Source organism: Liolophura sinensis, chromosome 1, assembly GCF_032854445.1.
Source record: "Liolophura sinensis isolate JHLJ2023 chromosome 1, CUHK_Ljap_v2, whole genome shotgun sequence".
In the NCBI taxonomy this organism is placed as follows: Eukaryota; Metazoa; Mollusca; class Polyplacophora; order Chitonida; family Chitonidae; genus Liolophura; species Liolophura sinensis.
In genome coordinates, this window is record NC_088295.1 from 36685759 (window position 1) to 36701856 (window position 16098).

A 16098-nucleotide genomic window follows, 5' to 3' on the forward strand; every position below is an offset into this window, starting at 1 on the left:
GTACATGTACTTACCACTAAGAGTTCCACTAAAGGTTGGTAGCAGCGTTTGATCCGTAGAACGGATACTTGCGCCTGAGAGGAGAAAGAATATCCGAGAATAAGCTGAATATTGTTCTAAGAAAAAATTTCTAAAACTGACATCAGAAATTCTGTCCTCGTTATTCTCCGGCCTCTCAAGGTAAAGCTGCTTACGCAGTTATTGGTGACCATATGACATTCACCTTCACCTCAATCTATGGGTGAAAATCAATCTATAAGTGGAAAAGTTTAACATTGACTTCCAACATTCAATGGTTTACTCCTCCCATAAAAACGATCGACATGAATAAATGATAAGTGAGTAATTGTTACACTTAAAGACTAATAGAATAAATTTATCAACAAAGATATAAAATTATTATGCCTAAATGCTGAATCCCTTAATCATGTTAGAACAACCAGCTAGGCACTAGCAATTACTATATACACATGTAGAGTAGTCATATATGTTAGAGGCTGTCATGCATGTAACAACTTATATGGCATTTCATAATATAGAATTGGACAGTGTATATCATTGTAAGCTAGCAAACTGTCAGTCAACAACAAACAGGCTGCATGCTGATTATACACCAAATCTCTTGTATGGCAGAGATCTGAATGGATGGGAAAAGACAACAAAAATACGCCGTTATTTTTTAAAGCATGTTAAAGCGTGGAGGAGTAAAGGCATTCATAATGAGTGCTTTAGTAAGCGCTTGGCACTGTCTGACAGTACTGACCTAAAACAACAGCTTCTGGGCTGTTTGTAGTTGTGTTAGACGTCGTGGGAACCTCCGCCACTTCAGCAGGTTTGTTAGCAGATGGGGCGCCGGCAGCAGGCTTAGAATTCTGCAGATTCTTTTCTTTTAAAATGTGTTTTCTAAATCTGCTTTGACTAGAGGGTTCATGCCTTCTGAATTTATACAGTGGCGGGCTGCAGAAAACATGCAAACAACACATGATACACACTAGAGCAAACCATTCTCAACAATGTAAAACAGTCATATAGCAAACATCACTTGCTCATTCTTTGAATCTCCCTGCCAAAAACAAATCCTAATTTATGCGCCTCAGGAACTTAGTACATTGCTGATACATGTCAGTTTGGAACATGCATGTATGTACAAGGAGCCATTCAAAAATAATACAACAAAAACCTATTTTTCTTCATGCATTTTCTTCCAGAGTCAAAAATACAAAAATATAACTTGATATTAACTCAATTCTGGACTAACAGAGTTCAGTTGAATAACAATTTAGATACCAGAACTTTTATGTTACCAGAACTTAAAATGCTTATTAAAGACTAGCTAATGGTTACAAGCAAAAAGTTAAAAGAAATATACAATGTGGTACTAAACTCCATGTAAAGGTTTGAATTTGTTAATTTGTTAAACAAGTTACACTCCTGTTGGCAAGCAAGAAGCAATGGGACAATCCAATATTAATGTTTGATTTTAACTAGTACTACAATTATAAAAGTTTGATTTCATCTCACAGCTTAGAATTGGTAGCAAGACTACCAAAGAGTTTGCCAGTATAAGGCCAGTGAATGCAAAACTTCAGCTCAATGCATAAAGAACTGAAAGTGTAAATCTGGTAATTTACAGTAATTAATATGCCCACAGAGCATCAGTAATGGAACATCCCACTTGTGCCATTGTGCTTTATATGCATGTAAAAGTTCAAGTCAATACATACAATACTTTTTTATGATACCAACCCTAACATTTTGTTTAACATAATTCTAATACACTAGTACGCTAATGCACTAAGTCAGGAATTAGGTAATTCACGGTATATAATATGTACATACCCACTCAACGACTGAATATCCCCCTCGTGTTATTGTGCTCTACATGTGAGCAAATCTTGAGCTCAATACAAGCAGTACTTTTCGAGAAACCACCCCTTACAGTTTGTTTGACACTGATGATAAAACATGATGCACTAAGTCAGGAATTAAGTAATTTACAGTGCTTAATATGCAAACACCGAATCATTCCCCTCGTGCTATGCTGCTCTGCTTGTGAGCAAATCCTGAGCTCAATACATGCAGTACTTTCTGAGAAAGCACCCCTTATAGTTTGTTTGACACTAATCCTAACACATGATACACTAAGTCATCAATTAAGTAATTTACAGTGCTTAGTATGCACACACCGAATCAACGATGGAATATCCCCCTCGTATTATGCTCTACATGTGTGCAAACCCTGAGCTCAATACATGCAGTACTTATTGAGAAACCACCTCTAACACTATGTTTAACATTGCTTTCTCTATTGAAGGCCAACGCTCAGGGTACAACATAAGCTACGCCTGTACTTAACACAGGCGAGCTGAAAAAACACACAAATAAATGCTTTTTGCATGCAAGAGGCTTTAATTTTTGCCAGGCATATGAAATAATACACCGATATGTAAAATCATAAATAAGCACAAGACTTACTTGCGGTATTCCACTGGGGGATCAGACAGTCCATGTGACCTCAGGTAGACCTCTGCAAACTCCTTGTTCTCATCCTGAATAAAACATCATTCATTACATACTGTAACTGCAACTGTCAACATGGATGCCTGGTCAGCTACATGTAGCGGAATGAGACTCCAGACTGAGATTTAAAGATACAGATTAGCTGGGCTAGACAATATCTTAAGGAGAACCACAAAGACTTTGCTGTAGTGTATCACGACCGCACAGTGGCGAGGTGTGAACTGAGCTGGGAGACCGCCCTGTTGTCGTCCTGTGGCTGTTGTAGGGTAAAGGCTAGCAGCTCCATAGTTCATGTCACAGCCTGCTGTTTAAAATAAACAAGTAGCTAAACAACTTCTGCATTGAGGGAGTGAAAATGCGGATGTCTTTTCAGTTTGGCTTTTTTGGAGGATATTATAAGGGTCAATCTTTGGCATTTTCTTTTAGAAGTTATGGCTAAATTAGCAAGTCTCATACGACTATGATCGAGTCCCTGTATGTAACTTTACAGTGTCCTGCATTGCTACTGCAGTCGCATGTCACACTTGGGCATGGAATAATCTCGAAATTATCTGTAAAAGTATAACAATGTTTCCTGCTGTCTGTGTTGTACACGGAGGAGCCTCAGATGCCTGCAGTGAATGTACCACTGTGATGTCACAAGGTCCACAGTGGCTCGATCGTAGCGGAGTCGATTTTCTGATGTTTGATGACCAAATACCACTGTTTTTCTCCTGTTTTCAAAATTTTAAACGAATGCAATGGAATCAGGGGGCATCAAACTATCTGTCTGCAGTTTGGAAGGCTCACCACTGGGGATCTACTTTAAAATATAAGCTAACAGTAATCTGTGTACAGCAGGAGAACAGTTGAAAAACAACACGTTATAATTATTCTGACACTCGTGTCACAAATGACAATTTCAGTGAAATCATGTGTTAAAAGCAGAAATGTGGTGTTCTTGATTGCAGTGAAATTAGATATCTATGACTGATACAGATATTTGCTTGCATTCATATAATTTGGTTGAATTGACAAGATTGTTTGGGCTGCATTTTTCCATGTATCACGATAATACACAGGGCACACATTTCAACTGTTCTCATTGTCTATTGTAAAACTGGCTTACACTTTACATGACTCAAACTATTCCAATAAGTTTATATATTTATTTATTTGATTGGTGTTTTACACCCTATTCAAGAAAATTTCACTGATACAAAAGCCATGCACCAGGATTATGGTGGGAGGAAACAGGACAGAGCCTGGCGGAAACCCACCACCATCTGCTGACAGAGGTAGCTGACAGATCTTCCCATGTACGAAGGAAGCCAGCGTGAGCTGGACATGAACTCACAGTGACCACATTGTTCAGAGGCTCCTGGCTTGTTTGGGTAAAAATATCATGATAAGAGACAAGACACACATTTCACCTTTATTATTTTTTTACTTATTTATTTATATATTTATTTATTTATTTATATGTTAGCTATTTTACACCATACTCATTTCACTAATATACAAGTGATTGCATATACATATTGCAGTCAGCAATATGGTGGAAGGAAACCAGACAGAGCTTGGAGAAAAGCCATAACCACCCACAGCCTGCTGACAAACCTTCCCACATACAACCGAAGAGGAAGCCAACATGGGCTAGACTTAAAGAGACGCATAGGCATGATTTGTGAGGTTCCCTGAGGCATTCTGCTGCACTTGCACTGTAATCACTTTGCCCCGCTTCCAATAAAGTTCATCATTTGCATGCCGTTGAGAAATTACACCTGTAGAGTTTACTCAGTTTACTTGAAGATACATTCTTCAGACAGATTTCAATTCCTCCAATTCTAGCTTTACCTGATCTTCACATTTCTTCTGAAACACTGACAAGAGATCTTTTACTGACAAATTGCGACCAGGTTACCTCTAAGTTATCCATGCTATCCACAGGCATCTCTCCATAGTTCTCCTCTTCCAGCCCGTCTTCATAGGTCAGCATTTCCCCCTCCACATCTCCATGATTACCCAAGCCCACATCCTGCAGGGGACCTCCATCTACACCTGAAGCTAAGGTAAAAGCATGATATATAGTAAAACTTACTGATTTTTGTGGGATATTTTCCAATATACTCTTACACTTATTTATGTAGCTTGTAAATGAGACGCTTAGAGATTTATTGCTCATATTAGCACATGGTATTTTTACTTGTGGAGAGGAGCATGCAGAGAATGAAGTACTAACCATTAGTTCCCCGTTTTCCTGCTGCCTGTCTAGCCAGCATCATCTGGAACCTGTGCTGGGCAGTCACAAACTGTAGCAAGTAGCGCCCTCTGGTGATGAGATATTGAACAAGGATCATAGGACATAATTCAAGAAAAAGTAACACAAACCTTTTAATGTTTAACTCAGTCACCATTCTCTTAACAAGATAAAGACAAAGTACCTACATTTGTGAGTATACTTCTTGCATTGCTCAGTGTCAGTCTTCTGTATGTATTATGCAGAAAAAAAACAAGTAGCTACAAATATCTCTGTACTAGTCAGTGTATCTTCCTAGGCACGAATTTAATAGGCAACTGCATGTAGCAGCATCACTGATACAGTTAAAACTGTTTGGGCACTGAGACTTTAAACACACACATACACTCAAGCTAACCATTTGTCATGATCAGAGTACGATGATAACCCCAAGCACTCACTAATGATCAGACCCATGTCACATACAATCTTTTCACTATTTTCACTAGTTTGTCTTGTGAAATAAATGGAACTATTAGGCATGAATAAACCGCCCTACACAAGTAAGTATCATTAAAGTCAGAAGGGAAAATAGTACGGCAAATTCTTTTCTGGGACCAAAATATATTTACTTGTCCCTACACCATCCATGATTCTCAATTGCCAATGGCTGATCAGGCGGGTCAAAATGTTGACACACTTGTCAGAACTCCAGGCCATGCCCACAACGGGTATATAAAATTTAAACCCTGCTGAATTACTGTGCCGGTTAATTACAGTAAATTACTGCGTTGTCGACTTCATATTTCTTGTGACGCAATATTCTATGGCACGTTATTGTGACGCCAAACCAGCGCTGTCTATGGTTGACAAAGCTAGCTTAAATATGATTTTTCTTAGTTCAGCTTTACATATATACAAAAGACTGACTATATATTTGATAAACATTGTAGGGATAAAACCATTATCCACCCATTGATAAGGGTATTTCCCTATACCCTTCTCAACACACAGATAACTTATATTACTGTATTCGACCTAAAGATTCACAAAAAATGGTCACACTTAGAGGCAAACGAAGCTCAGAATTTAAAAACATTGCATTTGATGCATTTTTCCAGTAGGCTATCATCCTACCATCCAAACAAACCTGAACAGTCCTTTTTATTATCATAGAACTAAGAACTAAGCAACATGAGTCATTAGTCATGGTCAACACTTTAGGTCAAATATGGCAGATGCTCACTTCATGCCTCAAGTATATGTATAAGAAATTACTGGATTTGACCTAAAATTTCATTATGATTATATTTCACATTTTTCCTCATTCTGAGAGTTTTGTTAATCTTAAAGAAGGTGTTTGAGGTTTGTTTGGAAGATTATACTAATGGAAAAATTTCAGCACCAAAAGTAACATTTTATGACCTTTATATGCCTCTATATAAGAAACTTTTTGTGCGAATCTTATAGATCACAGAATGCTCAGTAAATCATTACTGAATCATTGTAATTATAGAACCATTCTATTGTTTAGCTGAGCAGCCATCACTCACTTCCTGTAGCTGGTGGTGTAGAAGTTCAGTTTAGGAGGTTTGGGTTGTCCTGGGTCGGCTTTTGGCTGAGCACTGAAGCGTCTCCTGTTGAAGGACACCTTGTGTGTCTTATTCCACAAGTATTGCTGAGATATCTCACGGTGCTCTCCCCTGATCTCTGCCACAGTCAACACTTTACAACCTATCCCAATGTACACCAGGCTGCTGGTGTCGGCCTTGTCCTAGAAACCAGAGAAATAAAAGCACCTGTCATGATTTAATCAATGGTGCATCCTCAGTGGTGTTGTGTCCTGAATTTCCTCACTGCCAGAAAACTGGATCTGACACAACCAGCTAATAGGACTTCACACTTCATATATGAGCAGCATATCAGAAGGGGTTTTATTTATGTTTTTCTCGTGTACATGTATAAAAATATTGTTAATGTTAAATTAAATACATCAATACATGTACATATATACGTTTATATCTACAACTGTATTTGAGACCGCACATGTATGAGCACAAGAGCAAGGTGAAAGATAACACAAATTATAGCTGATGTTAATTGCAAGTTACAGTATGTTAGACCTGCAGAACAATCTGTGCAGCATATGTAAACTGTGAACACCAACAACACCTGGTTTGGACTTATGAGGTTGTGAAGCAGCTATGTCTGTGCAACTAAAGCATGTTGGTGCAACTCAAATTGCAAATGCCCAGACATGCGTTTTCAAATAGGAAAATATATACAAAAGGCACAACAAACCTTAAACAACTTGTAGAAGTGGATGCCATACTCAGGTAACTTCTGTGCTGTCTGTAATGAAATACACCGTTGAATTCAACAAAGAATGATAATGACTGATCCCTCAAAATACAGATTAGAGCTATCATCCACTTGGATATAACATAAATTCATCTATACATATAGCATGTCATTTGGACAATAAAACAACATGTACATTGTACAGTGTCATGAACAAGGTGTTCTGTCATTACAGCAGGTTTCTACACTGCACAATATAAACTCTCATTCCAAAGTATTAGGCAAAGAGCTGTCTTCTTCTCAGTCTGTCATTTAAGCAATTCTGATACCTATATTTCTTTTATGTGTTTTTTCCTTTTTACCTTTATAAACTCCATCTTGGCCTGGGTCTCTGTCAGACCTCTGAACACAGCATGTATCTCTGGGATGTTGTCACGTATGTAACCAACGCCGACACGACGCACGATATGAGGAGAGAAGAAATACTCTGGGTTGAAGTAGGACGTGCCAAGCACCTGTTCATCATAATTGCCATACTCGGCTTGTAGAGCGAGACCAGCCAGCTGGGAGGCCTGGTCATAGTTACACTTCAGTCTCTCCTCAAGAATATCCCGCCGTAACTGTAGGTAAAGGAGTTGTTTGGTGGCAGCACTCCTGTGACAAGACAGCACAAATTGATTTGATTTATTTGTATGTTTATTTCACTGATGTCTGTAACACCAGAACTCAACTATTCACAAATGATTTAAAAATGCACCCCATGACTACTGAAGGTGTACATTTTGCCTGATCATGAGAGATGTATTTATTTGAGAAATGTGTTTTTAAGTTTATTTCAAAAGTACATGTAGGGTGAAATCCTATTGGATTTTTTTTTTTTTTTTTTTTTTGATTGGTGTTTTACGCCGTACTCAAGAATATTTCACTTATACGACGGCGGCCAGCATTATGGTGGGTGGAAACCGGGCAGAGCCCGGGGGAAACCCACGACCATCCGCAGGTTGCTGGCAGACCTTCTCACGTACGGCGAAATCCTATTGGAAATTTCAGAATTTTTGTACCAAAAGAAATATTTTACAACATATATGTGCCTCAAAAAAAAAAAAAGCTCTGTTTTGATACGGTTAAAAGGTACTGAGTGTAAACTCACTCAGACCAATGGATACTCTCATGAAAATACTTTATGCCAACACATCTTTTAAACGTGGAGAAAACATAAAAATTATTGCAGATGAGAGTGTAAAAACTTAGTTATAAATGTGGTCTTCAATATTTTTTATTTTAAAGAGAAAAAGACACTTGAAAATTATTTTTGTGTGGCGTATTTAAGACTACCTCTTGGTATATATTGTCTTTGCGTAATAATGTTATAAATGAGCATATAACACACATGCAATAAATTTATTAGCATTAAAATTTAAGCTTTTCTCTTCACAAACGTGCTCAACATGGATTTTGATCAAAGTAATATTTTAATATATTCAAAAATGTTATCAAAATTCAGATTAAATGTGTTTGGATATATACAACAAATTTACATTCAAATTAATTTATTAGACATGTATCAAATCCATATTTAGAACATCATTATGCAAAAACTATATATGCCAAGTGGTGGGCCCAAGTACCCACCAAACGAAAATATTTCACAAATATCACAATCCTTTTCTCTTAAAAGAAAAATTCGAATGAAATTTGCAATTAAGTTTTCACACTCTTTCAGCTGATTTTGGCACCATTTTTATGTTTTCTTCTCGTTAAACACTCAAAACAGTCATTCCCAGGCCCTAGCCCTGCTCCCCCCCCCTCCTCCCTCCCCAAAGTCTTAATGACAGGCGAGTTTAGGTGCATGAACATGGATAGCTATAAGGTTCACTCACTTGAAACGACTTATGTTGTCTGGGTAGAACTTGACCCTAAGGTAGACTGTGAACATGATGTTGGATGACTGTCCTTTCCCATCTCCCTTCCAGCCTTCAGGGGAAACTTTATGTAACTTAGTATCACCCTCCATGAAGAAATGTTCTCCGTCTTGAGAGACAGAGAAAAGAGTAAGTAAAAGTCATCATGATTTGACAGCTATTTGATAAACAGTTCTTCTTTAATGCCCAAGGTTTAAAGCCTGAAATAGCAAGGCAGTGGTACTTCCTTGTAAAGTTTTCTAAATTTTAAGCATCAAAAAGAGCTAGTTAGAATGACCTGGCTCTGGATTCAACCACTGCTTTTCATATAGGAAGAAAGAACGCTGAAACATCATGTGCAAGGATGCTCCAAATCTATTAAATATCATTTAAATTACGTATCACAGGATGTCAGGTTACTGTAATTCTTCAACTTATTCGCATGTTTGCAAAGTGTTCATGTAAGAATTTTCTGCAGGCATTACTCTGTGCAGACTGAAAACAATATACTTCTTGTGACGCCCAGAAATTGCACTAAAAGTTGCTCTTTCATATTCAAAAAGGTTGAGGAACTGGGGTACAGGTTATATCCCCAAAACAAAACATAACATTTACAATTATGTTTGTCGGAAGGTGATTTCTTCCTGCTTTCTTCAACATACAAATGAAAAATTCTTCAAAACAGCATAGAAGATAGAAAGAAATCCATCAACTTACACACTACCATAAGTACAGGATTAAGGCAAATTTGACAATCGAACGTGTCCTTACCATTGATGTAGGTGAGACCAAAGTACTGGTGTTCAGCCAGACCAAGGTGTGTGATGACAGAGTCACAGAGAAGCTGGGCTGTGGTGCTTGGGTCACACATCACCCCTAACCTTTGACCTGTCAGCAACACAATGGTCACCGGACGTGCGTTGGATGGGTTCTTCAAGCTCTGGTACACAAATATATCATTATATATAAGACAAGAGCAACATTTCACTATTTCTGTATATCTCCTCTTCTTAAATTAGTTTAAAATGTTGAAAGAATGTATTATACCAAACATGTAACAAAGTTTTCTCAGAAGATATCTAAATACAATGTATCTGACTTTCATTTCAAAATTTGAGTTCAGAATTTATCATAGCTTTAGCTAGTATCCAGATTCAGTAATTTTCACTAGTATATTTCAATATTCCAACTTACTGAAAAACCTGATATTTTCTATCTATTTGTTGAATTTCAGATGTAAAATACTATGTGTATGTACATGTTTTCCTATGAATATTAACTTACCTCACCAAGTAAGGGGAAGGTCAATTGCTCAATTGGCTCTGAACTACGAACAACAAACTCTGGGCCATAAAACTCCTGAAAAAAATATCACACAGTACATTCCATCTATTTACCTGACTGGGGTTCAGTAAGTTGTGAAGGTGTTTTTTTCCTTTAAATATGATGGCAATCAGTCTTAATGTGTGGAGAGAAACCACCAGCTTTTGGCAACGACCTGACACATATAACATAACTACTGTAACTAGCATATTGTGCTTAAAGTGAATGCCATATTTGTGGAGGGCAGCTTACCTCTGATCAAGTTTACATAAGGCCAACTAAACTGAGCACTCCATACAGCTTTATGCAGCAACAAACACAGACAGAAAATAAGGAGTGAAGGAATCTCAAAGGTTCCCCCTAACCAAGGCCGGGAATAAATCACCACCTCCAGCATACTTGCAATTAACAGAACAATACCTGAACAATTCGGCAATGACCCACCCCTAAAATACATTTTATATCTTCTTGTAAACATAAACTTCACAGAGAGGAACAGGATTTGTAATAAAACAAAAATTTCAGTTTGCAACAGAAAGCATTTTACATTTCACACAAATGGTAAATTCCACACAAATGGAAAAAATGGAAGATGAAATAAAGTTCTTTGAACCGAGACAAAACAGCATTTGTATACAACTTGTAATAGAAGTGAACACCGCGATATACCATAACCAAGTAGAGTTTAGCCGATGATTTTAAAAAGTGTATCCCATGATTCCTTGCGTCTAGTTGTGATTCCTGGTAACTGGACACAGTTGGGTGGTAGTGGTGGTCTGAGGAGTGTGTTCACAGGAGTGTATATACCTGTGATAAGACCAATAAACATGCTCACGCTTCACTGAGGATGTGGCTGTTAGCTCTAGTAGAATCGCTACACAGCTACGGGAAATTTAGGGGGTGGAGGTGCCAAACTATAATTCACTGAGCAGTCAGATATAAACGACTGAGTTGTATTGATATCATGGCTAATCCCAACTTTTCGCACAGCCCTGGGTTTAGTCTTTGAAGTTTCAATACAGTGTTGGAGACCTGTCAATCACAGCAGAGACCCTATCCGACCATATGATGATTTGTGAAATGTTTTTAATTCTACTCACTCTAAATGGGTTACTTGTGCTGCATAAACCACTGAAACACATGACTACATGGCTTCACTGAAATGGTTTAGTAGTAAAGTGCATAACGGTCTCGCAAAAACCACTGTACATGAATTTCACTGGGCACGTGGCTATACGTAAATTAATGAACCTCTGTCTGCTAGTCCAGTTTCCGGCGGGATATTTCACAATTGTGACTATTCCAAGGCGTGGGTCAATGAAAATAAATGCATCTAATTGGCCAGTGCTGAAATCAGTAAGCTGTCAGCTACCTGTAGACATTACGCACACTTGACTCTGAGTTTTCAGTCCAGTGAATGGCAATCGGCTGTCAAAACAATGCCGGAATGAGGTTAGAACTCATGGTATACTAGTACCTAGTTTCAGAAACTTTGCGGAATTGTGTCTTTTGCAGTGAACTGAAGGTACCCGATTTGATAAGGCGGGAAAAATAAATTCCTCTGAAATGGGAGAAGAGTCTTGATTGTAACGAAATAACACGTGCATGAGACGTGCTATTTTATGAGAGCTTGACGACTGTTATATTGCTGAAATAAATGCCAATTTGTTAAATTTATTAACTGGGCTGTGAACGGACAACACCGTTTCCCGGATAATGGTATCTTTGGATGATCTCCATGTAATTGAGGCCAGCAATTGTAACCCGCAAATTTAGTCTGTGAACCTGAGTAAAGTAGCCTGTTTAGCATGGACATTTTTGGAATATACAGGTTTGTTGCAATTCTCGCTTCATACTTTATTCACTCTAATTCATGAGTAAAGACAAAGGTGTGACTGGTACCGTAGTTGACCCAATACAGTGCGGATTAGCAGCTTAAACATTCATGAAGTTTAATGGGGGGGGAGGAGGAGGGGAGAGGGGGAGGCTAATATCTCATATGCCATGCTGCTGCGAACTAAGATTATGCAGAAGTAACCAAAAATTTATTTTCAATGACTGACCGACCCAACCTTGAGAACAATGGCTTGTTCAGCACAACAAGCAACATCTAAAATGAGGATCTAGATGGACTAGTGGGTGCAAAATCACCCTTCTCTCAGCCTAGGGAGTCTACCCCATGTGGACTACTGCACATCTTGGGGTTTATCATTCTCCCCGGTCATCTCCTCCGGCATCTCAAATCGGCTAAACTTTACGGCCAGAAATTTTCGGCTAAACTCTACGTTACATACGGTACCAAAACCTTTCAAGTCAGTCCTTATATGTGCTTCAAAATTAATGCAACACATATTTACAAGCAATAGACAGTCAAAATAGAACTAGCAAACAGAGCCACCCACCCTTGCTTCCTGTTCCGCCGCTGTGTAGGTTATGGGCTGGCCATACTCATGGTGGCTGGAGACGGGTTTCTGGGTGTGGACTGGTCTCACCCTTGGCTGGTCAGGCAGCTGAACATGCACATTATCATCCCTGACACTGTAATCAGGCTCCAAACTCTCCTTAGATGCCCTGTGAAAGTAGCATGTCACAAACGTTTCAAGTCATATCAGTTAAGTGCCATGGTGAATTTTCCTGATAAAGGAAAAAATATCATTTTACAAGAGCTACACTTGGAAAAGAATGAGTGAGTGCTTGGGATTAAATGTAGTACTTAACAATTTTTCAGTGATATGACGACAAAAAGAGTCCTTAGAGTGCAAGTGATGTGCCTCCTTGTAGCAGGACGGATTTCCACCGCTCTTTTATGTAGTACTACTTCACTGAGACCACTCACCAGAGGCAAGTAAGCCAAGCTAAACACCAAGCAAAGGAAGTTACAATTTCCTCTTTTAAAGTCTTAGGTGTGACCTGACCCAGGATTGACGCTGGATCCTACCACCTCCCGAAGCGGACGCTCTACCAACTCTGCTATGGGGACAGATCTCACTTGGAAAAAGAGTCAGACTCTAATAATGAATATGTTGTCATTGTAGCACATGACAAGAGTATGAAATTGAAACTACAATGTCAATGCCAGATAGATATATAATATCTGTATGTAGACATATATATATATACACACGTGAATGTATGTGTGTATATATATATATATATATATATATATATATATATATATAGGATTTCCATCTTTCAATCACCTTCACCTTCCACAATACACATTTAAAATGAGACAAATACTCTTTAACGTTATAGATTTGGTGTTTAGCTTGACGCATTTTAAAAGCAACAATGCTATTTGTCTTAAAGCCTTCCATTGTATCAGGTGCACTGTGCTTGCAAAGCACAAATGTTGGTAAATTCCTGTGCTTCATGCAATTTTTAGTTTTCATCTGCAATATATTTTCCCTGCCTATGTATTTAATATTTATTTAGTTGCGCAGTGTTTTGCACCACAATCACCAACTTTTCATTTGAATGGCAGCAGTCAGGTTTATGAGTTGGGGGCACTCACATACTCACAAGTGTACTTTGCATAACAAATCTCTTGATTTAAAGCCCAAGTCAATTCATCAAGAGCTGAATTCAAAGATCCTTTCACCACATGTTAATCTGTTCATGGTTGATGGCTGTAGCTGCATTATTGTCAATGCTTTTTAATTGCTCAGACAGGAATTCTTTTGGAGATTCTCCTGCCTGCAGTGCTTATACAGCCATGGCAGAAATTAGCAGTCGATGCTGCATGTATCACCCATTTAAGTGGTACTGCAAGACATTCATAGGGGATTGCTTCATTTGGCTGCCAAAAATATATACTGTATATTCTTAATAATTACAGACACTCGCAAACTGAGACACACTGAAAATAAGCCGATAGATCACAGAAGTCTCTCACAAAGCATTCACAGCGGGTGATATCGGCATGCCAGAATAGGCCTACCCTGGCCTATAAAGTCAGTCTTTCCTGAAAGTTTATACACAGCAACTCATTTTGACACGGCAACTCATTTTGTCACTGATCGACTACTGGTAATTCCCTACTTCCTGCAGATGATTTACTACTTAAAACAACAGCCATGATGGAAAGTTTGTTAGTCAATTGTCAACGGCCAATGGTTTAGACTGGTTTTCTTCACCCACGTACACAGAGAAATAGTGAACGTGTGAAATAGACAAGAATTCTCAATGCCCGATTGAATCTGTGCATACCTGACAGGCCCCTGATCATGGATGGACCCAGAGGCCTCACTGCTGATGACACTGTCCCTATCTGGCCCCTGCCCCATCTGTAGCGCCAGCTCAGAGCCATATGTGGCGTGGATATCTGGGAAGTAGGAACCTGAGTAGGCAAACAGACACACATGTATTACTTACATTATGTTTACAAATATAGCTTGTTCACTTTTCTTAATGAACACAACTTACTTGCCATGTAATTCATATCATGCACAACAAAATCAGCTTGTTTAATTTAATAATATTGTATTTTAATATACAAGCTGGATATTAGAGACAGATCCAGATCTTAATGTAGATCACTTATAAATGTCCACTTAACTTCTTAATAATTTCTTCTAAAGGTTAAAATGTAAGAAGAAAAATTAACTGCCATCAAAGATTATTAATATTATCTATAATTCTGATATTAGGCTTCAAGCATTCCACTTCATTAAACTGATGGAGTAAAATCTAACAGAATTCGTTAAAGACATTTATGATAAACATGTAGTTTTCAGTCAGTTTCTGCTGACACTCGCTTCAAGTTTTGTGTTTTCTGTCACTATAAGAGAACAATACACATTCATACATAACAAACCTGCTTGTAGTTTTTAAAAGTTTTCTCAGTTATCTTTATGGAAGTTATATTTAAGAAAGTGTAAATTCCTTTGACACTTCCATCAAATCATCAACATAGCTCAAGAAGAGAATTTAATCTAAAATGTTACATTCCATACTATTAACAATGCCAAACAATGACACGAAAACATACTCAGTGGCACAAAATATCTTCTAAGATTCCCACTGATTTGTTCCCCACATTCTTAATATAACTGGTGTTAACTGCATACACTATCACTTTTTACAGTACTAGTCATCCAGGCCACAGAATCAGAGGTTGTACATTAACAGCTTTACTCTTACCCTGAGCATAGGAACCTGCTGAGGCCAGTGACCTAGTCTCTGAGGAGTTATCCCTGGGTCTTGGGTAGTTCACCAGAGGAGGGTCTGGAGTGGTACCCTCATCTTCCAAGTCAGCTCTCAATGCTCGCAGTCTTTGCTGCCGCTCTTTTAGTTTGAGATATTTCTGATAGGTTGCCTCGCCAACACTGGACGGAGGCAGAAGTGTAGAGTTTTCATTGGGATTCTGGGTGATCTTGGAAAAGTGACGAGGGGACCGTCCTCTAGAGCCACCATAGTCTGACGGGTTGATGTCTCGGCTGTTGTGTCTAGATCCGTAAGAGCTAGAACTGTCCCGATCTCCATAATACGACCCATTCCGTCTCCGTTTGGTGCGACCATTAGGTGAGTGTCTTTCCGTCAAGCCCTGATGATGATGGCCCTTTCTGTGGTTTCTTGTTCTAGAGCCTAAGTGTATGATCAAATTTGTCAGTGTACAAACCAGCAAACACATATGCATGTATGTTTATATTTAAATATCAGGGCATGAAAAGAACTTCGCATCTAAATAAGTTTTCCTTCTTTTGTTTCTTTTGCCCTGAAAATATTTATACCTGATCCAAGAATGTTTCCTTTACACCTAATCAGTCAGCTTTAGGTATGGAAAGAACAATGCAAAACTTTTGAGAAACCATATCCATGACAACTACCAATTCT

The 16098-nt window shown here is 38.4% G+C and overlaps 1 protein-coding gene across 1 annotated transcript in view; it reads right to left on the bottom strand.

Annotated features, from left to right (window-relative positions):
• LOC135467615 (tyrosine-protein phosphatase non-receptor type 13-like) overlaps positions 1-16098 on the bottom strand; it is a 50733-nt gene that overhangs the window by 23800 nt on the left and 10835 nt on the right. The window contains exons 8-21 of the mRNA XM_064745396.1: positions 15406-15849; positions 14473-14602; positions 12666-12834; positions 10225-10299; positions 9712-9880; positions 8920-9070; positions 7402-7693; positions 7040-7090; positions 6292-6512; positions 4742-4830; positions 4424-4566; positions 2476-2549; positions 764-957; positions 15-74 (exon numbers count right to left, since the gene is read on the bottom strand). Coding sequence (XP_064601466.1) covers positions 15-74; positions 764-957; positions 2476-2549; positions 4424-4566; positions 4742-4830; positions 6292-6512; positions 7040-7090; positions 7402-7693; positions 8920-9070; positions 9712-9880; positions 10225-10299; positions 12666-12834; positions 14473-14602; positions 15406-15849 — 2262 coding nt within the window. The remainder of the gene's footprint in view (positions 1-14; positions 75-763; positions 958-2475; positions 2550-4423; positions 4567-4741; positions 4831-6291; positions 6513-7039; positions 7091-7401; positions 7694-8919; positions 9071-9711; positions 9881-10224; positions 10300-12665; positions 12835-14472; positions 14603-15405; positions 15850-16098) is intronic.